Genomic DNA, 21,768 nt, shown 5'->3' with positions numbered 1-21,768 from the left:
GGTCGCGACGAGGTACTGTTTACATGTCGACTTTCCAGCCCCAAGTAAGCTCGTCCAGCTTTGCTCTCGCATTGCTAGCAATAGCAAACAGAAGGCCTGTGACAGACAAAATGAGAAGCTGTGCCTTGATTGCGCGGTGGGAGTTGTTTATGAAATCCCCCGCACCTGTGGACCGTCCTACATCGTAGAAACTGGAAGATGTCTGTACGAGCGCCTCAGAGGGCATGCGCCAAATTTAAAGGCTAACATTGGCGTGCGTTTGACGACGCATTGTCGTTTCTGCTCAAAGTGTGAGCCACGATTTTCGAATACCAAAATTGTGGGACAAAGCAGAAATCAGAAGGCCCGTGAACTGCTGGAGGCATATCGTATAGGATTGAAGGGGAAAGTGTGCATAAGTGATACTTCGGTGTACTGTTCAATGCTGAGTTGCGGTTTTTTGGTAAATTCTTGGGCTAACAATTGTTGGCACGTCCATTCCGCACGTGTGGATGTAGTTATAAATGCACAATGCTATCTTCGCTAATAAACAGGTTGAAGTGTAGCAGCTGTCCGGTGTCCTTTTTCTTTTGTGTTTCTTGGCGCTGCTCGGTATGTTCTTAAACATAGCACTGGCTGTGTCCCTCCCGCGTGATAAGACTCTTTCTGTTCTTGTAACGGCGGGTTCCGAACGTTGCCACAGCTATCGTAATAATTTAAAGGATTTTGCGCATATCACGTCTCAGCCAACCGAACTGTCTGATATGCCATTTTTATGTGCGAATGCACTTTATAAGCGACCCCAAACCTTCAACCGCCGGCGGCGGCGGCCGCGTCCGCAGTCCTCCTCTGCCTAGCAACGGCGTGGAGCGGAGAGGAGCGTCGGTAGCAACGGCGCAGTGACGTCACTCACCACGTGACGACACGCTCCTCACCACTCCTCGCGGCGCGACGGCGTGCGCGTGCGCGTCCCTTTCCCGTCCCCGCGCCGTGACGTCACACACTCCACCCCTCTCCCCGGCAGCTGCCGTGCGCCGCTGCGTGTCACTTTCCCTCCCCGCGTCGTGACGTCACGCACCCGCACCTCCTCTCCCCTCGCTCGGCTGCAGCTGCCGTGCGCCGCTGCGCGTGTCCCTCTCCCCTTGCGCTCGCCTCCTCTGTCAGCCACCTGGCTCGGTGCGCTCGGCGCGGCGTGCCCCCCTATATATGCAGCGATAAACTGCCAGACCTCCGTGGGTCGGCTCGCGCGCGCTCTCTCGTTAGTCTCCAGGCTCGCTCTGCTCCAGTTTAGACCATTCGCTGGCTGGGCGCCTCTCAAGGCGATGTCAGAATTACTACGCCGTGTACTCTCGGCGCAAGAAATGCATTCGCACTTCCTCACGATTCCCTTCGGGGAGGTGGGGGCAATTTTTTTGCGCCCATACATCACGATATGGCTTTTGCGACGGCAGTCATAACAAAGCCTAACACACAAATCAATGCGCTCTCCCCCTAAGAATCCGGACCGGTCGAATGGGGCCGTTTAACATCCGCGTTTATACGTCGCACCAGCGCACCTTATATGCCATTCATCAGTTCGGGCATGAAACCTATATCTGCGCTGGCACGCCGCCATTCTCGCTCTTCTGTTCTCCACCACAAACCTACGCACGCACTATCCGGCCACCGGTCATGGGCGCGAGCTTAGAAGAGAAAAGACGCCGTAGAAAATATTCTATGAAAGCCCTCTGAAAAAGAGATATTACCTCACGCTGGCGTTCCAAGCGGGCGATTCGCTGTTCAGCTTGGAGGGATTCGCGGCTACTAGACGAGCTGAACTTGAGGTAACAACGGCGGTGCGAGTAGCTTTCCGGTCTTTTGGGGCCATTCGCACTTGTCATCGGGCCAACGCTTCAATTCTTGCCCTTCTTCCCCCAAACAAACGGCATGCATCCGTCCCATAACGATTCCAAACCTGGAAGCCCTTGAGCTCTCCTCTAGCCTACAAACATGTGGCTGTGTGTTTTCTTCCCCCTCGTATGCATCTTCTGTGGCTACATGGTGTCTGCTTAACACATCAACCCACACCCCAACCACGCGATTAAGGGGGACAGCCGAATAACTGGATTGAGCCGTGTAATTTAGTCTCCTCACCTCTGTGCGCAACGTGTTGTGTAAGAAGTAATATCGGACATTTTCTTATAGACTGCCGACAGCATGCGACGAAGAGGTTATCTTTATATCAGAAACTTCGTAGCAGACCCGCTCTGTGTGACTGTTTGGATGATATATTTTTTTCCTATAAATAATTGGATAGCCAAAAGAAATGTTTTCCACCTGATCCTGGGATTTTTAAGTGACACGCGGCCCAGTGACTCTTGGGGATTTCCCGCGCATAGCGGCAAGAATGTGTTGATCGGGGGAGCAATTGCCGGCATATCACGCAAGGCTACATAGCCCATTATTAAACGTCATCACCACCATTATCAGCATCTAAAACTCCCACCAGCACAACCGGCATTTCATTGGTAGCAGCATTAGTCCTAGGTGTGCGTGCACGCCCCCCTTTTTTTACCCGCAAACCGTGCACGCATAAAGCGGCAATCGGTAATTGCGCATACCTAGGTGTGAAAGACACCGGTGAGAATGGCGCTCTTAAGGCCATCCAAGCTGAAAACGAAATATGGTGTTAAGCAGCCGAAGTTACAACTGGGGAAGTTTCTCTTATACCTCGAGATAGTCGCAGCCACTTGGCGAAGTGAATCTGAGCAGAAACAGTGACGGAAGGTTTCGGCTGTTTTGGGGCGCAGTCCTTTGGCAGCTGTTACCTGGGCTTTGCCGCAGCGGCCTCTGTATATGTCCACGTAACCGAGTGCGCGAACTCAGCAGCGGCGAAAGAAAGAAAATGGAGAGGAGAGTCTAGTGAAGGGTGAAGTGGCGTACGACACTTGAGGCTACGGCGTCATCTCTCTCACTGCTTTTCCCTTACACACGTCTCATGCATCAACACGAAGGGGCGCCCTCCCCCTAATACTGGCCTCAGACGATGTTCCATTATCCTCTAATAAAACAACGTACGTTTGCGCGGGATGTTCAAACACGATTGGAAACAACATGCTCGCTGCTCCCTTTTGCAGGGCTAATCCGAACCACGAGACATTTGCGCGGGAGGTGCAAACGCGATTTGTAAACATTCTGGCAAGTGGCGGCCATGCACTGCGAGGTAGCAGCACAATAGCACGCGAACGCTTCTTGAGACGCCGCAGAAATGCTCCGTGAGCGAGAAGACTGCAGATCACGCAGCACACAAATTTTATATTGGGGAATGCAGTCCCCGTCAGTGCATTTTTTACGCCAATTCGTGCTTCTGTTTTTTTCTCACAATCAGGTGATAACCGCACTACCGCCGCTTTCTGCCGACTGTGCAACTTTCAAAATGGCCACAGGTTCAGGCGAAGGTGAAAATATTTGTGACGTAGGCGACAGCGGCGGAAAGGGGGAGCCCGGGAGCGGCGCCGAGTTGATTCATGAGTCATGACACAAGGATGAAAATGGGGGGAGGAGGGGTTACACATATACTGCTTTGCAGTAAAAACGGTAACGTAACTGCTCAAATTAGCGCAATACAAAAAGACGAAAAAACAAAGAGATGAACCGTAGAGAAAACTTTCTTGTGGCCGGTATCTAACACGAGCTGTTCGCGTTATGAACCCAGCTGTTATTCAATGATGTTGGTGGCGTGATAGCTCGCGTGCTGTTTTCCTCGGTAGTTCATGTGCATTCACGACTAAGGTTGGAGCAGAGACGCCGAGTTCGCTCTAAAGACGCCGAGTTTCCGAAGGTGGTTGTCACGGCTTGTAATGCGCGCTAACATCCTACACATTGGAAGAGATGTGAAAGGCTGCGTACAAAATAATCCTGGCCTGACAGTGATAGAGCGCTTTTAGCGGAAAGATCGGAAATAAATGTAAGCTGCAACAGCCTGGTCCAACGAAGGCAGAGGAGCGGCCAGGTCTGCTGTTTCTCTAGCCTTGAATTATTCTGTGCAAGCTGTGCTAATGGTTTTATAGAGGCTTCAAATTTTTCCGATTTCCCGCCTGCGGTCATTTGATGATCATATGCGGAATACTATGTTTAAAGGTGGTGATATTTACTCTTGTGAAATAAAAACTATCCCAAAACAAATTTTAAGAACACAGACCATTAAGATAACTCGCTCATTATGGTGAGTTTTCTATGTTTGTAATGAATTGTTTTATTTAGATACAACTACCAATTTTAATATTTAGTTGTGGTATTTGAAAAGGTGCAACTTCCAATAAGCGTAAACCAGTCTTTTTGTAAAGCTCAGGTGTATGTGGTGTCTTTGATAGCAAAAACATACGCCGTCCTAAATTTTTCTGAAAATAACTGTGCCTCAATTCCTAGAATTTTTTTTGCATGAGTGCGAAATAATATTTTGTTAAATGGGCGCAATCATTATTTTAGCATCTTTAAAAGGTTTTCTACGGAAACGGCAGATATGCCTTTATATCCCAAGAATTCCTGTTGTTTACCCTATTCGTAAAGCTTTTTTCATAATATGTTCCGGTTTGTGTGCGGTTTGTCGCAATGCATACTATTTGATTATCGCGACAAATATTTCTGTTACTGCCAAAGGCTGTCAGAAGTAATATTGTAAATGGGAGCAGTATTTTCAATACTCCGGAACCATGTGCTGCTCTCACGAGAGCATTTTCAATAATTTTATTCTAGAAAAAGTTATATTTTTGCCTTTGTTATCCGAGCGTCAAGCGTATACCTCTTCTACAGGGAGGCTGCATTTGTCAACACCGCCGCAAGGAAGGAATAAAAGGTTGGCATCCAGAGCTGGGGTAAAAAGCGCTCTATCACTTATGCCTATGCATAGTGCCTAAGATAAAACTGAGCTCACATTTGCAGCTAAGACTGTTCTAAAATTACGCCGATAACAATTTACTAGTCAAAATTAGTTTACAGTGAAGCAGAAATTGTTACAGAATTCTGTCCTTTGTCCATACCTGGCCGTTTACAGAAGGAGCACAGTAATAAACACGGCCATAACGTTTTTATATGAATACGATCTCGAGGCAAAATACATGGCTATAAAACAAGTAGACAAATCTGCTATTAATATATTTCTTCATTTGCTAGAACCGTGTTTTATAATTTGACACTTGCATGTTAGGCAAAAAGTTTTCCAAACGTGCAAAAACCCACAAAGCAAGCCTTGGAAATTTTGAAGTACCTGAGAGTAAAAACGATACACAACCGGTTACATTTCAAAACGGGAACACAAATTTTGTTGAAACTGTTTTGTTATTACAATTGTTAGTGATATTGTGTTTTACGGTTTTATTTAACTTTATATTTATATACAGGGTGTCCCAGCTATCATGCACCAGGATTTAAAAAAAGAGTGATTGCGTAACTCGAAAACACCTAGTGCATAAGGTTTGCGGTACTGTGGAGAAGCGTGCAGTATTTTTTTCGTTAATAAGACTTAACTAATTAATGGTAATTAATTATCTAACTTGAGAAGTACTGTCCTAATCACTAAAGTGTCAATGAGGCACTTGTAGGTAACCACGAGGGGCATCTAACTGCGGTACGTTTAGCGACGAACTAATTGCGTACTCGTTTATTCTGGCTGATAACAAAACCCGCGAAATACGAGAAATACCACGTGACGGCGCCTCCGCGTGCGTAAACGCGCACCGTAAAGCAATGCCCTCAAACAGGCTGCCTCTGAGTTAACCAGAATGAAATAAACAAAAGAAAGAAAGACGAAATCGCGACCGAGTTTGTGCCTTATCTGGACACGCGCCCCCCGAATCTTGCTGTTGCTGCTCCTTCAATGCATGCCATTATCAAGGTGATGCGCTGTCTCATCGGGCGGGTGACAGGCGAAGCAGTTGCTTTCAATCAGCCTATGTGGGTACGCTGCTGTACAATGCGCGCGGAAGGGCCGTCACGTGGTATCTTTCATATTTCGCGGGTTTTCTTAATTAGCCAGAATAAATGAGTACGCAATTAGTTCGACGCTGAAAATACCGCAGTTAGGTGCCCCTCGTGGGTACCTCCAAATGCCTCATTGACACTTCAGTGATTAGGACAGTATTTCTCGAGTTAGATAATTAATTACAGTTAATTAGTTACATATCATTAACGAGAAAATTACTGTATGCTTCTCCACAGTACTGCAAATATTACACAATAGGTTTTCTTCGAGTAACGCCATTGCTCTTTTTTTTAATCTTGGTGCATGATAGCTGGGACACCCTGTATATCAAAGCAAGGTTTAATATACTGCGTAAATATTTTGTGTTGCCCTTGTATCGTGATGGTGAAAGCAACAAAGGAACAAAACATCATAACAATACAAATAATAGGAATATGTCTGCATTCAATAAATTTACGAGTAAGCATGAACCGCTCCATACATTTATCCCCCAATACTGGTGTACTGGTTCCTTTCCCCTACAAAAACGCTAGGTGAGGTACAAATAAAAAACAAAGAATACAGTATACTCGTGATTGTTGTGGAAATACGAGTGCTAATTTCTGAACGAGATATGTCCCCGCAAAAAAAAAGATCGTCAAGCCAGTCCAGTATTGTTTAACCTCAAATTGTGTACAGCACCATGATCGTGAAGAATAGCTTCGTTCACAACGAACGTTTTACTCTAGTACAAGCCATGGTGTGTAGTGTCGATGAGGTGGTCTGCGAGCTAGCGGACGCACAGATCAACAGGAAGATGTCGTATCTAAGCCACAGAGACATGGAGCGGTGCACGGAGAGTCCGCTTTAGGATTTATTTTTTAAAAAACTGAGCAGGAGCTTAACAAACTGTTGACGTGAATTCGACCATCGATGCAGAAGACGCTGACGGTTGTGGTAAAATGAGCCACTGCTTGAACAGAAACTTTCGTTTTCAAAATACTGTCCTAACGAGGAAGTATATCTGCGGCCTGTTGGGTTTAGATATCGCGTTGAATAGTAGATCAAAGCGAGAAAAAATTTGTTGCATCTACGTTGAGCCATTTCCCAAGTAAACCTTCCACTTATCAAAGAGGTGCGTTTACCGTAGTATAGAACAGCTGTGTGCGATTGTGAAAGTTGGCCTTTTATACAGTGTGCCGAACCGAAACAAATACCGGTTCTGTTAAGGCTCGACCAAATGATACGCCGAACATCTTCACAAAACGGTCCGCGAGCTTGAATGGGTTAGCCGACCGGTTCGAAAAAATAATATAACTAAGAAGAAAAACAATTTTAACTTTGTGTTTCAGAAGTACCATGACCAAAAAATTTTTTCTTACTCTCTTTATTGTAAAAACACACAAATATGGTGTTTTTTTAATAGTAGTGACGTCCATCTTAATGACAACTTCACACAATCAGGCTAGATGACGGGGAAAATGTGTGAAGTTGCCGTTCACCTGGAACTTTCTTTTCAAGCCCGGGTGACGACACCGGTATATAAATATATGCGATTGACAGCCGTCGACAAAAGCCAGCGCTAAAAATCACCGGTGCTGCTCGGGAAGGTCCGCTTTGCGCCTACTGACGAGTTCACAGCTGAATTGGTTATGAATGTAGGGAAACTGGAGTATCCGATACATCTCGAGTAGAACAAGCGCAACCATTCGCAGCACGACTGGTTTACTCAGCCCACCACATTGCAGTCACGTACGCTTAGAAATTACGACGTGTGATAACACCCAAGTGCGACTCTATCTAAAATCAAGCTTCAATCCCCTGTCCCTAGCATAAAATAGATACCCGCACAGCTACTTTCAAATCTTCAGCGTGGCTGTCAGCCACGCATGGCGCAGGGTGGTCTCTTTATCTAGGTGTTCTCTTCTTCCACAGAATTATGTTTGCTACGTGGCTTGAGCGTAGACCTAGAGGAGCTCTGCACGAGCAAAAACCAAGTTATCATAGGTACATGAAACGAACCCTGCTCGCCACCGTCATATATGGTATTTAGTTACGACTTAGTTAAGTGTGCACAGTGGGCACTTTTCAAAAATCGTCTCAATTTAGCGCGTCAAGAGCCTGTTCGAGCACCAACAAGGGTGTTTTAGGTGTTGCAGTTGTGTAATATATTATTTTCTGTGTTTTTACGGTGTATGAAGAAGGTTATCGTGGCAAAATCTTGTCGTGTCCGCTCCTATAACCAGGACAAGAGTGAATTCCATTTCGGAGTGAACACCCCCGAGAGTGAGCACCATTGGTCGCCTGGTGACTATTTTTCTTTGGTGCTACGTTCGTGAAGCTGTAGCGGGCATCACTTGAGGACTTCTTGTCTACGACTCTACGCAAATCCACACAAAGTGGAGGCCATGTGTGGGTGTGGCTTCGGTTTGTTCGCCGCGCACACGAATTGGCTGGGCGTATTGGATTGATACTAAAACTCGGAGGAAACGCGCGAATGGCTTTGAATGGCCGAATTGAAATCGGGACACCCGTGGGGGACGCTGCTGCTTCGTGGTTTGTAGTTATCGTCGGCGTAGGAGGCATATACGTACCCCGACAGGTCTTTTTCAGGATGGAAGAATTTCGAGCTCGTTTTCATCTCTAGAAAAGCACTGTGCGTAGGTTCTGCAGTCATCTGGAGACCAACCCCATCTTCGATGACTTAGAGGTGATTTCTTTCCGCCACCGTCGACGGGCAAGCGTTGTGTGCGCTGCAGGTTTACGCGACGAGAAGCTTCCAGGGAAGCGTCGGGGGCGACCGCACCCTCAACCGCCACCATTCGATAGTCAACCAGTGTACGCGGAATATGATCGTTTGCGGCACGTTTCCATGACCTAGCCTTTAGTTCGAACGTTTGGCGCACATGGCTTCGACAGTTTCTACCGCACGTCTATCCGCTACACCTGGAGTGTGCGCTTCAGTTGACGTCTGCTCGCAAAACTGTTTCGAAAGAGGTGTTGCATGTCTGTGAGTTTATTTTATCTCTAGCCCGGCGGATAGCTTTGCTGGAGGTGCTGCATGAAGCAGATTTTTTGCCAGGATATTACTGGCAGCATAGCTTGAACGTATACACGTATGCAATGAACGGCGCGCGTCCATTGTCAGAAGTGATCTTTATATATTTATACTGGTTTTGTTCTGCGTCACCATCGTATAACAGGAACCAGAGCATGGAAAACGAGTAACGCGGAGAATTGATGAATAAAGTAACCGCGTCACTCGAGAGGGAGGCTAAGTGGGAGTGGCAAAAGCGCGAAGAACGGGAGGGGAGTGAGGGGATTGAACATAATGAAAAAATAACGGCTGTCGTTGTTGTCGTCGTTGTTGTTGTTGTCGTTGTTATACCTTCTTTCGTAGCACATGACCACTTGTGCGATTGGCCCCCTATTGGTAGCTTTGCGGAGCTAATGTGCCGGGTTTGCAAAACTCCTGACACTAAATTTGATAAGCAAAAGCTTTGGAATAGTGCGTGTGGCGTGACGCCTGAACGTGATTGCACGACAGTGTAACAAATGTACACCACTCTCGCAGAACCCCGATTCTATGGAGGTAGGGGTGAGTTCCAGTCTGCTTGCTGACATCATTCTCACGCTAAGAGAAACAAATGAAAGACAAGAAACTGAGACAAACACCTTATACTAGAAAAGAAGCAGGACGAAGTAATCAGCGCCAAAAGACAAAGAAACGAAAGCGAGAAAAAAAAGCGCAAGTAGTGGCTATACATATAGAGAGGATTTCTTTTAAAAGTAGGTGAGCAGACGTGAGTGCTCCAAAGCACTTTTGTGTTGAAAAGCGGCGGGATTCGATAAAGTAATACGAGCAGCAACTCCTTTTAGTGTGGTGCGCTTTCAACACGAGCTTTCTTTTTTTTTCCAGTCGGTTAAAGTCACGTGATTGCATTGTCAGTCACCCACGGCAGAAACTGTTTTTCAAGTCGAAGCATTTCAAAAAATAGAAATTATGGACGCCTGAAATAAAAATATTCACGTTTGTAGGAAAATGCCGATAAACAAAGTAAACGTACAATATAATAATGTAGTTGGGTTTGCTTGTCCCTCATTGCCGCTGGTGCCACAGTAGAGGAAGAAAACGCCCTGAAAGATGCGTGACGCCCTAGTCACGCATCGTTAGAGCGCGCTTCCCAAGGCCGCTTATGCCACCTGAGAACTGAGCAAAGAGCGTGAATCGCATTTAAAAGTGTTTTAAGCCCTACACGAAATAGTATATTGAGCTCATTAATATTGCCACTGCTCCGCCTTGCCCGACTTTCTCTCAAAGTCGCGCCTTCTGGAATACCACCACAGCTCTGTGCGGTTTACTGGTGCTTGAGTTTTGGTTTACCGCCCCTATTTACTGGCAACATAAGTTAACGAATGATAAATTTTCTCTCTCACAATAAATGACCAATGACGTGGGGCAGGGTGAAACTTGAGGGTTCTTTTTCCAACTATTATTACCGTTTTTGGTAAACAGAACGTCCCAATTGCCGTAACAACGTTGAGCTTGTTAGCAACGTCTATTCATTAAAAAAGGCACGCTTTAAATGAATTTTAATTTTTATTTTACGTTCCATGCATAGCGTACAAGTATATACGCAGCAGGGGAGTACAGCCAAACCCGTTTATAGCGAATTGCAATATGCACCGCGATTAGTTCGATATAAACAATAGTTCGATATAGCCAAACCCGCCTATAACGAACTTATTGTTACAAGTTCGCAAACCGCGGGAGCCCCCCCCCTCCTGCTCGCCCACTCCACCATCCCCGCATGCAGAAACGAACACAGTAAAGTAGCCATTTCAATACCCAAAATATTCTATTTATTGCAAGTAATACAGCCACTTTCCGCCTGAACTGCCCACTTTGCAAAGAAAAAAGCTGTGATTTTTCTTTTCGCTTTTGTTATTGTGCCTTTAACAAAACGTTGTTTGTACCAGTTCGAATCCGCGTTTTCTAAAATGTGAGACGCATTGACGGAGCACATCGAATGCCCAAAGCACTTCATTATAACCGTCGGACGGCTTTCACTCGCGAAATCATCGGGAACGTGAGGGAGCTCTTTCCACAGTTCACGGATGCTGCTCTCTTGGTCCGGACTCGCTGACTGCGCGGGTTCCGCCGTGAATCCCGCGCGTCGGAAACAGTTACGGAAAGTGTGGGGCGTCACGTCGCTCCATGCAAGGCGCAATGTCTCAGCCGCAACTCTTGCTCCGTGGTAGCGCCCAATCTAAATCTCAATCGCCGCTCTTAGACCATATACGTCGGCGGCCATTCTTGGCGCGCCGAGTTCGATATATCGGATGTGACCTTTGTTATAAGGAATATGTTTCCCATGCATTTACGTAACTGAATTATTTTTGTTCGATATAGAGCATAATAAGCTTTATCCGGGTTTGTTATAGCCGGGTTTGACTGTAGCCCTGACCAGGAAACTATGTTTCTTCGTTATAGAGGTGCCTTTCACGCTGACAAAAGTAATTCTACCTGTGATATGCGCCACTAACAATCTACAAAGAGTGGTACAAAAATCCTTGCAGTTGTTCAAAAATTCGTCAATTTACTGTTCATGTGCTCTCTTATGAAACAGCCGTCTTTGTAGTCAGCTTGACGTTCATACAGAAATAATTTGGGTGGCCACATTCCACTAAGAATGACTAACGCAGTTTTTTATCGCAGTATCAAAGCACATAGTATCTTTGTACATCCTCCGTATTTATTAATTTCCACAAGTGGGCACTTATACGCTGTGGGTCTCTGACGCACGTTGCAGTCATCTGGTCGCCTGCCTACCCGTGGGAATTTTTTTTGCACGGTGTGTTACTCCAACCGGGAAATAGGGGTCTTCTCTATAGGATAGCTATGCGCTGCCGAATAAACACACAATTATCCTCACACGATAAATATATGAACAATATTAGCAAGCCAACTTGATGCAGCTTTATATTTGACTAATGCAATCTATAGCCCCTGTAATTTTATATTCCTTTATGCAGGAGCTTCTCGTGTAATGGGTGGTTTGCCCCATGGATTGATACTAACGATGGTAAACGGATGTGCACCTCGGCTCCCTAGGCTAGGTATATAGAGGCATTTAACTTTCTGCCACGTTGCCTCGATTGCACCGTTGCTGTACATGGTGGAGACACCCTTTCGAAGACCCCGTGCCGCCGTACTACTAGAAAATCACCATACTGGGTTCAAGTGCGGGACGCATTGAGCTAAAACTATGCTGAGTGGCTGGGCTACGCGTCGTACTGTGCGAGGTTCCCTCTGGTGTAGCGTTCTCGGGGAAGCTGTTTATTGAACGTGTAATACCCAGACAGCGTGCAACCATGCCTGAGCATTAAAAACTAACCAGAACGACTCGTAGCCGTATTTTGCTCTTCGGTCCCTGGAATAGGAAACTGCTAAGTTGTTTACGTTTCCATAAGAGCCAGGAAAGCGAAAAAAATAGGCTTACAGAAGCTTAGCCGGAAGACCGCATGGCAGCAAAGAATATAGCCGTGCGGCTTACCGCGGTGGTGAGCGAGTAAACCAAAGGGGCGTTGAAATGGTGTACGTGGCACAATGGTTCCTCCATGGTGTGTACCGATGCACCCTAGCATGAAGGAAAGAAAATGTACCCTACCCTAGTACCCTAGTGCGCAGAGTCTCTCTGTACCATCTAGTGTTTTTGCGAAAAAGCCTTTTGTTGCCGACGGGGCATTCTCGTAAATCCTTCAGCGCACCGCTCGCCGAGGCAACGTAGCAAACAGCGAATGTGTGCGGCCGCTCACCTCAGGACATGCCAACCCAGCATTAATTTGATTTTTCGTGCTGTGATCCCCGAGTATAAGATTGCCTTCATTATCCACCGTACTTCTTCTCTCAAATGCTCGTAAAATCTATGCCTTGACTGCTTCAGGGTACTGAACGATAGAGTGCCATCCGACGGTACTATAAGCAATCACCTAAAGTGACGTCCATCAGCGACTGAATGAAAAAAATTGCTACTCGCTCTATTTTGCTATATTAACTGTAACGGAACGCAAAGTAACCTACCATCACCCAAGTTACCGGAAACAAAACATTTAAAACACCAAAAAGTAACCTGAGCATTAGAAAATATTAATAAAACTTAGATACAAATACTACAGGCGGCAAGAGCCGGACTCTAACCACCGCCCTTAGTTAACGAAAGCTAACACGGAACCTCTGGACAACCACGGAAGACATCCTGGGCTGTGTCAGCCTTGTCTTCAAAAATCGACAGTCGCCGTGTGGCACTCTAGCCTAGGCCGGAGCGCTGAGCTGCAGTGCAGTCGCGCGGTACTGACTAAACGTTAAATTGGATATCTTATCCAGCGTGCTGTTATGTAAACTTACTCGGCCAGGTTATGGTAATTAGGAAAACCGGTTTACATCACAGTGTATAGGGGAACCATGGTAATCAGAGGTTGTGCTACTTACGAAGCACTGTTATTTCAAGGGAGTGGATCTACAGTTATCTACATCCACGTGCCGGCCTCGGGACGCTCGTCTGTGACATGGGCCTGGCGACCAGGCCTGCACCACTTATACCGCTTCTGAAACATTTACACTCTTGTACGACTTCTTTTGCGGACAACGTGACTGCTCCCCATAAAGATCTATTACCAACGCGTAGACACGGTAAACCTCTGAACCGAAGGAGACACATACACAGCGTTTACACTCGAGATCTGCCCGGAACGGCAACGAGCCGCAGGGGGCTATCCGCAGTGGTACTACGGGCCCGGCTCATGGGGTGCACCGACGAAAAAGTCCGTGTTTGTGACACAATGACTATGGCGCCGTGGTTAAACTTGGTTTTGTGCTTCTCCGTAGTGGGAAAGGTTCGTGGTTCACCACCGGGGATCACTGGATAGTCTGCCACATCCGGTGATCAGACTGCAGCGTCTGGCATGTTCGGTGATGAGTAGTCCTCGTGCCATACCAAAGCTTCGGTCTCTACAGATCCTACCTCCCAGTGCGTTCCTTGTAGATCATCATCATTCGCATGATCTCAGGACCGCAATGCTCCATACACTGCCTCCATAATGAGCCGTCCGGCAAAGCTACATGAGCGATATGGTCGGTCGACGTTGCGGTCACTCTTGCCAGGAATAATGCTAGACAGACGTGTAAAAAGTTTATTGCGAAGACAGGTTCCCTAGTTTGCCACGCCATGAGCGATAGAGGGACTTTTCTTCGACGCTTTGACGTTTAGGCTTCGCGTGGAACAGAGCAGCAAAGTTTAAAAAACCAGCCAGGCATTCGCAGGCCGCAATATTTCTTAGTACATGAGGAGGCATTCACCTGACGCGTTACCACTTGCCTTCAGGCCCATCACCACTCATCTACAATGGTGACGTCGCTTGTGGATGGCCTCCTTGAAGTGGTGTAGTCATGTAGACAGGATAATGGGGCCATATGTGCACGCCTTCATTAGGTGCCGGGCGAAGATTACCGTTAACTGCGGAATCGTTCGCACACGAAGGAAAAATGCTCCGTGGAGCGATGTTCAGTGTACACTAAATTTCAGTCGCAGTGACATGCAGCCTTATCGATTTTTAGATGCGCTAAGTTCACCAGCTCACTCGAAGGACGCAAAAGCAAAATGCGAATTTCTATGACCGTAAAAAAGCGCCACGGTGCCATTACTCTTAAAAGCGTGGTACAGAGCAATCTCCTAAATGTACTCGTTCTGGCTTCGCGTTTTTGGCGGTGTCACGTGGTAAGTGTCAGGTTGTAAAAGATAGAAGTAAAACATAAAAACGCGAGGGCTTTTTTTTTTGTTTTTGCGTTACGCGGAGTGATGACAAAAGAAAGAAAAATATGGGCTCGTATGGTTTTTACCCGACATTTTCTATTGAAGTGCAGAACAAATAAAATTGTGTGCTGTTGTCCCAAGTTCACTACTTAGAAGGATGGCGTATTTTAGATGCATTTGGGTTGTGGTTGTGTACCAAATCATAAATTTATACCCTGAACGATGTGTATTTGTGTTGAGTATACAACGTTATGGCCTTGGGAAATCACTGTGTGCAAGGTCATCGCGAACGACGCTGTACTACAGTGTACGATAAGACACTCAGCTACTGGTGTTTATTCGTGGCAAAGTGCCCTGGCAGCAAGTGCGGATCATTCGTTAACCCCTCTATACTTCATCTGTCTGTTGCTGAGCGGTGTTCTTTTTTTAGCAATATTAAGCGACTTAATCTCAGTGAGGTGCACAGAGCAGATAACAAAAAGGCACGTAGATTTGGTCTTTTCTGCTTGAAAAGGAGTTACAAGTCTTGTGTATCTTAGATCGGAGATCTCCTCACCTGCAAGAGAAATCCTTGTGTAGGAAAGGGGGGCGGATGCCTTCCACGGTATGAGGAAGTGTCCATTATCTTCAATGTAGGGGGACACGCAATTTTGCACCATTGGGTCTAGTACCTCTCCAACACCATAAGCCAGTGAAATAGGTCGCAGATTAGCAGGGGTAGCTGTTTTGCGGGTTTCTGTATCAAGGTGACATCTGCATGCTTCCACTAAAGAGGGATATTGCCGTTTGTCCAGTGATCATAATGAAGTCGAGAAGGGTCTCTAATGCTGAGAGATCCAGTTATCGAAGTAACTTGTCTAAAATCCTCTCTTTCCCCGGCGTAGTATTTCTCTTAAAACGTTGCACTGCTGCTCTAATTTCTAGCGGGAAGGTGGTGTCCACTTTGGGGTTGGGAACAACGGTGTATGGCTACAGAGGGGAAGGGGTCATGTTACTTATATCTTGCCACGATTGCTTCATTTACCTGAGATCTTCGTCCGTGCCTTCGTAGTGGTGGATAAGACGTTTTAGTTTACAAGCTGATGCTTATTTGCTTCCCCTAGTTTCTTTTAGGGATGTAAGGAAATGCCATGTGCTGACTGTGTCTTGCAGCTTCGTGCATAAATGGAATACTGATGTTGGCTAAGCTTACAAGCGTATTCTGCGGCTTCTTGCGGTATTCGAGCTATTTTGAGCCGTTATTTTTTATGTCTTCTTTGATTTTTTCTTCCTTGTGCTAGCACTCGTCGGGACTCCCAAAGGTGCTGCAGGTGGACAAATGTCCACCTACAGTCGGTGACGCAGGCAGCTGCTATTCTTCGCGATTAGGGTTTGTGACGCAGAAGTGTCAATAGAGGGACGTAATGGCCACTGCCGAGCATTTCGGTTAGGAATTCCGAGATGGCATCTTTAATGCCGTGTGTCAGAGGAAGGTCAGGGGAACTGTTTTTGGAAATGTCTACGTATTCCTTATTCTTTTAGGAGTGTCAATCGCAATGCTTAAATTTAGATTCTTGTTTCGCAGGGCGTCACTGAGTGGCTGACCCAGTGTTATTACACTGATAGCCCCGGGTAGTGTGATGGGCATTGACATCTCAGCAAAAAATAAAGGCGTGTCGTTTCGTGCATTGTTTTAATTTTTTTAAAGATCTGATCTATTTCTCTGAGCGAGGAGCAGCTGTGTTAAATTACTGTTGCAATCCAAGAAGGCACTAAACACGGAAGCCCAAATTGGGATTAAAAAATCTAAAGGCAATAAACACGGAGGCCCAATTTGTGATTGAAAAATCTGAAGGCAATAAACACGGAGGCCCGAATTGTGATTGAAAAATCTCTCGGAAAGTTGTTTCGCTCGAAGGTGGTGCATAACAAACGTACAGGCGGGGACTTAATATTGCAGACCATGTGAGCGCGTAGCAAAAGCCACCTATGCGCACTCTGGAGGCCCTGTGCCTGTTGTCGATACCGGTGCGGCGCGCATGCGCGTCTTTTTTCAGTCGAAGGCATATATATTATCTCGTTTCCTGAAGCGGTGCTGCGTTGGTCACTGAAGGACCACAGAGCGACGCCTTTGTAGCATTCCTTTCGTCCCGATGGCACATTTGGGGCCTAATTTGACGATTGCGTTTGCTCTTTGTAAGTGCTCCTCGCATCCTTGTTCGTTTTGGGCATTATCCGTTAAAGACGATGAGACTAGCGGCTTGCGAACGGCGTCACCGAATGAAGCGTGTAGGAAGCACTATCAAAGGGTGCCGCGCTACGGACAACGAAATGCCAGTGAGATGAATCGCGAACCTTTATAGATCTTGTTTATTTTTAAACTATTTGGCCGCTCGACTTATCTTTCAGCTTGATTTCCGCTGCCGATGAGGTAGGCAATTTGAAAGTTTCATAAAATAAATTATCCCTTTTTTTAAAGTCTCCCTAAAAATGATAGAAAGCCATGCCAATATAAATTGTCTGTTTGCCATGTGCGACGGCATTCTTCAAATGGCACCTCGCGTTCCCATCAAAACACGCCGCAACATTATTCATTACTTTTCACCGTAATACTATTCGCTACCAAGAGCCATCCGAAATTTTTATCACTAAAACCGGGTGTTCCACCACTGCAAAATTATCAGTTTGTCCTCTTCTTTCGTTATTGACCTTGTCCTTCCGCTCCGTTGGCCATCTTCAAGCCGGCCATTTTCTGATCGAGGCAAAAAACGAAAACGCTCAAGTGTGTTCGGTATTTCGGCGCATGTTAAACATCCCAATGTGGTCGGAATTATTTGGGCGTTTTCCACTACGGCGTGCCTCATCGCCTGTCTAGCATCCACGCGTTAAAACCTGATAATCAATCAGTCTGACCCGGCCTTCTTCATACCTGTGGACATGTATTGCTCAGCTAAGAGCATCTCTTGACCTATTACTGAGCCGGCAAATGTCCCTATGAAGAATGGATTCTAAAAACTAGAGAATATTCTTACGGCGTTCTTCAGTAGGTACCCCCGGTGCCATTTTTACGAATGCCCACGGGAAGAGCGAACGGACAATTTATGTGGATATGCGTGGATATGTGGATATCCCTCCCTCATTAGGTGAGGAAGTATTCAGAAAAAAAAATAACAATATCTTTTTTAGAACTTGAAAATCGCCTACTTTATAGGCAGCAGAAAGTGCGCTAAAAGGTAAGTTGACAGTTCAAGTAGTATGCAAAATAAATAAGATGAATAAAGGTTCACGATTCATCTCGCTAGAAGTTCGTTGTCGATAGCACAGCATCATTCGATATTGCGTCGTACACGCTCCAACCGGCGACGTCATTCTCAGGCGGATTGCCTCATCTTGTGTAAACGATAAAACGCAAAATAGAAAAAAAATAGCATGCAAGATATTCTGCATAGCTATTTATTAGGACTCGAGGAGCACTTGCGCCAACGCCAGCTTTTTTTCTCTATGGCGCAATCGACACATTAGTCCCCAAATGTGCCATCAGAATGAAGGACATGCTACAGAGGCATCGGTCTGCGGTGCTTCAGTGACCGTTGCAGCGCTGCTGCAGGATACGAGAAAACATGCGTGCCTGCGAGTAAAATAGGACGCACTTGCGCGCCGCGCCGTTCTCGACAACAGGCGCCGGGCCTCCAGAGTGCGCATCGGTGGCTTTTGCCACGCGCTGGCGTGGTCTGCAATGTTAAGTCCATGCCTGTACATACTTTAGGCTTGAATATGTAATGCGTATTGCCCGTTGATTTTCTGATTGTTGGGACGGGCACTGAATAAACGGAGCAATAAGAGAGGACGCTTCTATTACATACGTTTGTGAGTACAGATTTCAGAATTGTTTCAGCTGAAAGCAGTCTTTTTATTTCACGTAAGGCTTAAAAAGTATATTTGGATTAAAATTACCAGATCTATTTCGCAATATTTATGATTATCACTGAATAATTGTGCTACGCACACAAAAACATGGCAGAACAGAATTTTCAAGGTACCGCCGACATGTCCAATATCAGAACCCTTTTCATAGGGTGTTAAATGTCTACATATGTTTTACCTAATACCGGAGTTGCCGCGGAATAGGGACTCCATATTGACGGCTAACCAAGGGCACAGCTTTATGAGAATGAGATAACTACCACATAAATCGAAATGCGAATTGTTTATACCGAAATGTAATGAAATACGAACCTTGTTTTAACCCATATATTTATAGAGGAAACGTTCGGGATAGCGACGCTCCTGCGTAGCTGTGCAGCAGTATCCAGACAAGAATTGGTTTGGTTTTTGTATTGACGCGATTTTTCTTCATCAAACTATTTTGACAGTACAGGGTACTGCTGTTGGTATTTTTGAGGTTTTACCCCCCAAGATAATGACGACCTATTCAATGCTTAGGACGACGGTCACTATAACCGAAACTCTACAAATAAACAGTGACACTGAAATGTAATTTCGCGTCCAGCTATTTTTACCTACAACCGCTTCACTATTCACGTCATCCGCGTGACAGCAAGCTTCGATGAATTTTTTAATTTGGTTGTATTGATGTGGCTTCACACAGCCCGCTGGCCTTCGTACTCATCCCCATTCTAGACTATGAACTTTTACAGTGGACGCCCATACTTAACCCAATGACCGACTGAGTGCCAGAAGTATTTATTATGGCCTATTATGGGAAAGACAAAACGGGTTGCTAAATATACCTTGCTAAATTTTCAATGAAAGCCCACGCCCCTCGTTGGAGCGGCTAACGGCGTAAAGAATATTACTGTCGTTCTGAAGAAAAGGCCGTTTTGTTCGCCTATGTAAAGCCGAACTGCTTGTGCAATACATTTTTAGTGTGTGAATTCCACGAAGCGTACTTAAAGATGATTCGTCGCTAAAAGACCAATACTCTTACAGTTGCGCTGGCTTCCTTTCTATGTACATTGATTCTTCTCTATAAGGATTAAAAGTAAATTTCAGGGCAATATGTCCACTCCACACGGGAATAGATACAGATTTCTGAACAGCAGTTTTAGAACAGCTGTATGGCCTACTTTCAGATGCGAAGCATCTCAAGCTCGGTGCTCTGTCCCTCCCTCCCTCATTGTCGTTGTCCGCCGTCCGCAATCTACAGTGCATGCGCGTCTCCTCAGCCCCGTCAGCGTTTGGGCTGATGTTAGCGCAGTCCACTATAAAAATAAATAGTTAGGCGGCACCCGGTTTCGAACCCACGACTCTCTGGCCGCCACAGGAGGTACGTGGTGCTCTACCCACTTCGCTACAAACCTAGAAGAGAACACGTGCTACGAACGCGGCTTATGTCCTTCACTCTTTCAAACTACGCCAAGAAGCTACTGATACAACGAAGGCACTCCAAGCTGAACGTCAACGGAAAGGACGAACTGAAAACTAATGGGAACTTCAAACATCCCCATGGCTGCTTCGCATACTAGTCAGGGCTCCCATAGGGGAAGATGGTGTAATTTTTTTTACGTAGAAAAACTCCTGAATGTAGGGTTTAACCTACTCTTTAAAATGAGATAAAATATATGATTTGTTTAATTAGATAGCATAATAGCTTTGTGGTAATATACCACTGCAGTAGCAGTAAATGCCCGAAAGCAAAAAAATACTACTACAGTACACCAAATCTATGTAAGCATTACCCACCTCTGGGATATAAAATCGTCGGTGCCATCCCCAGTGGTCAAATTGTGCAGAGGAAACAGCAATGAACGTTGCAAGAATGCTGATTTGCAGAATAAAACGCATGGTAAACGGACTTTCTACCGGCTTTCGACATTGCTGTGTTCACGGTTTTATGCAGCCAACAATGTTGTCCAAGCTTCACAAAACTGCACGTGAACAGTAGAAGAACCGGTTTCGAAAAGAATACATTTCAATGTGGCATTCGGGTATAAACAATGCTCCACTCAATATTGACAACCTTGCTGTCTCTATTGTCTTTGTCGTTAGGACATATGGAATGGTAAATAATCGCAAGATATTTCTTCAGAAAAGTATTGTTTTATGTTGAGACGTTTAAGAGTGCGGCCCTCAAAAACTAGAAAAAGATGGCCGCAGGAACCGAAGGTTTTTACTAAGAAACACAAAACTACGCGCGAAAAAAACACCAAAAAACAATACACAACAAAGAAAATACAATAAAAAATTTGGCGAAAGGCATTGAATAAAAGCGTTCAATATTAGCTACTCTAACCAAATAATTGCCTCGTTAAGTACACTGTAAGACCACTTGTGCAGGAATATTGAAAAGTCCCCACAAGACAAGGCATAGTTAAATAAAAATTGTTGATGCTCGCGCAGCCTAGCCAGTCATGTTGTCCATCGTCCCTGTTGGTACACCTCAGGATACATACAACGGCCACAGATGAAAATATAAAGTCATTATCTATAACCCGTCACGTAGTGGCGAGAAGTGTATGACATTTATACGTCCCAAATTATTTTGGGAGGCCAAAACCAGGACTGGCTTTGTAACACCATTTTTTCTATGTTTAGGTTCAAATGCCACTAAAATCATACAATGCGACTAAAATCATTCAAATGCCAGTAAAGTTATTTAGGATACAAGTATTTGACTCGTAACCCGAAAATAGAGCGCAGGAACATTTTCATTTACTGAATAATGCGAAAGAAGTTATGTATTTATGATGTCTTGAATCTTCCTAATGTTTTATTTTTGTTGACAGATGTTTTACAAATATAAAGTGCTGTGTCTGATTTAATGGTTTCAAAAGGTATTGCCTGTTATAAATTGTGACTTGATAAGTTTTCTTGCTTGTAAAAGAGGCGTCGGCGGCGCCAAGGTGAGTGAAAAGCAATAGTTAGCCATTGATACGGCAGTTTTTGTTCGGGCGTTCGCTGTGCAGGACAGCGAAGATTCTACTTAGTCAAAACACTATTGCTGCCCTAAATGTTTTTGTTCCAAAAGGAAACTTACAGAAAAGGAGAATTTAAATATATTGTTTGCTATAATGAATACCTAAGTAGATATTACGGTGA

The 21,768-nt window shown here is 45.4% G+C and overlaps 1 protein-coding gene across 1 annotated transcript in view; it reads right to left on the bottom strand.

Moving 5' to 3' along the window:
- LOC144141359 (uncharacterized) overlaps nucleotides 1-20,628 on the bottom strand; it is a 29,758-nt gene extending 9,130 nt beyond the window's left edge. The window contains exon 1 of the mRNA XM_077672953.1: nucleotides 20,413-20,628. Coding sequence (XP_077529079.1) covers nucleotides 20,413-20,514 — 102 coding nt within the window. The 5' untranslated portion in view covers nucleotides 20,515-20,628. The remainder of the gene's footprint in view (nucleotides 1-20,412) is intronic.
- Between the last annotated feature and the right edge of the window lie 1,140 nt (nucleotides 20,629-21,768).

This window comes from Haemaphysalis longicornis, unplaced genomic scaffold (genome assembly GCF_048455015.1).
Source record: "Haemaphysalis longicornis isolate Haplotype H1 unplaced genomic scaffold, Haemaphysalis longicornis Haplotype H1 scaffold_6, whole genome shotgun sequence".
Taxonomy (NCBI): Eukaryota; Metazoa; Arthropoda; class Arachnida; order Ixodida; family Ixodidae; genus Haemaphysalis; species Haemaphysalis longicornis.
This window is presented reverse-complemented; position numbering and strand designations above follow the sequence as displayed.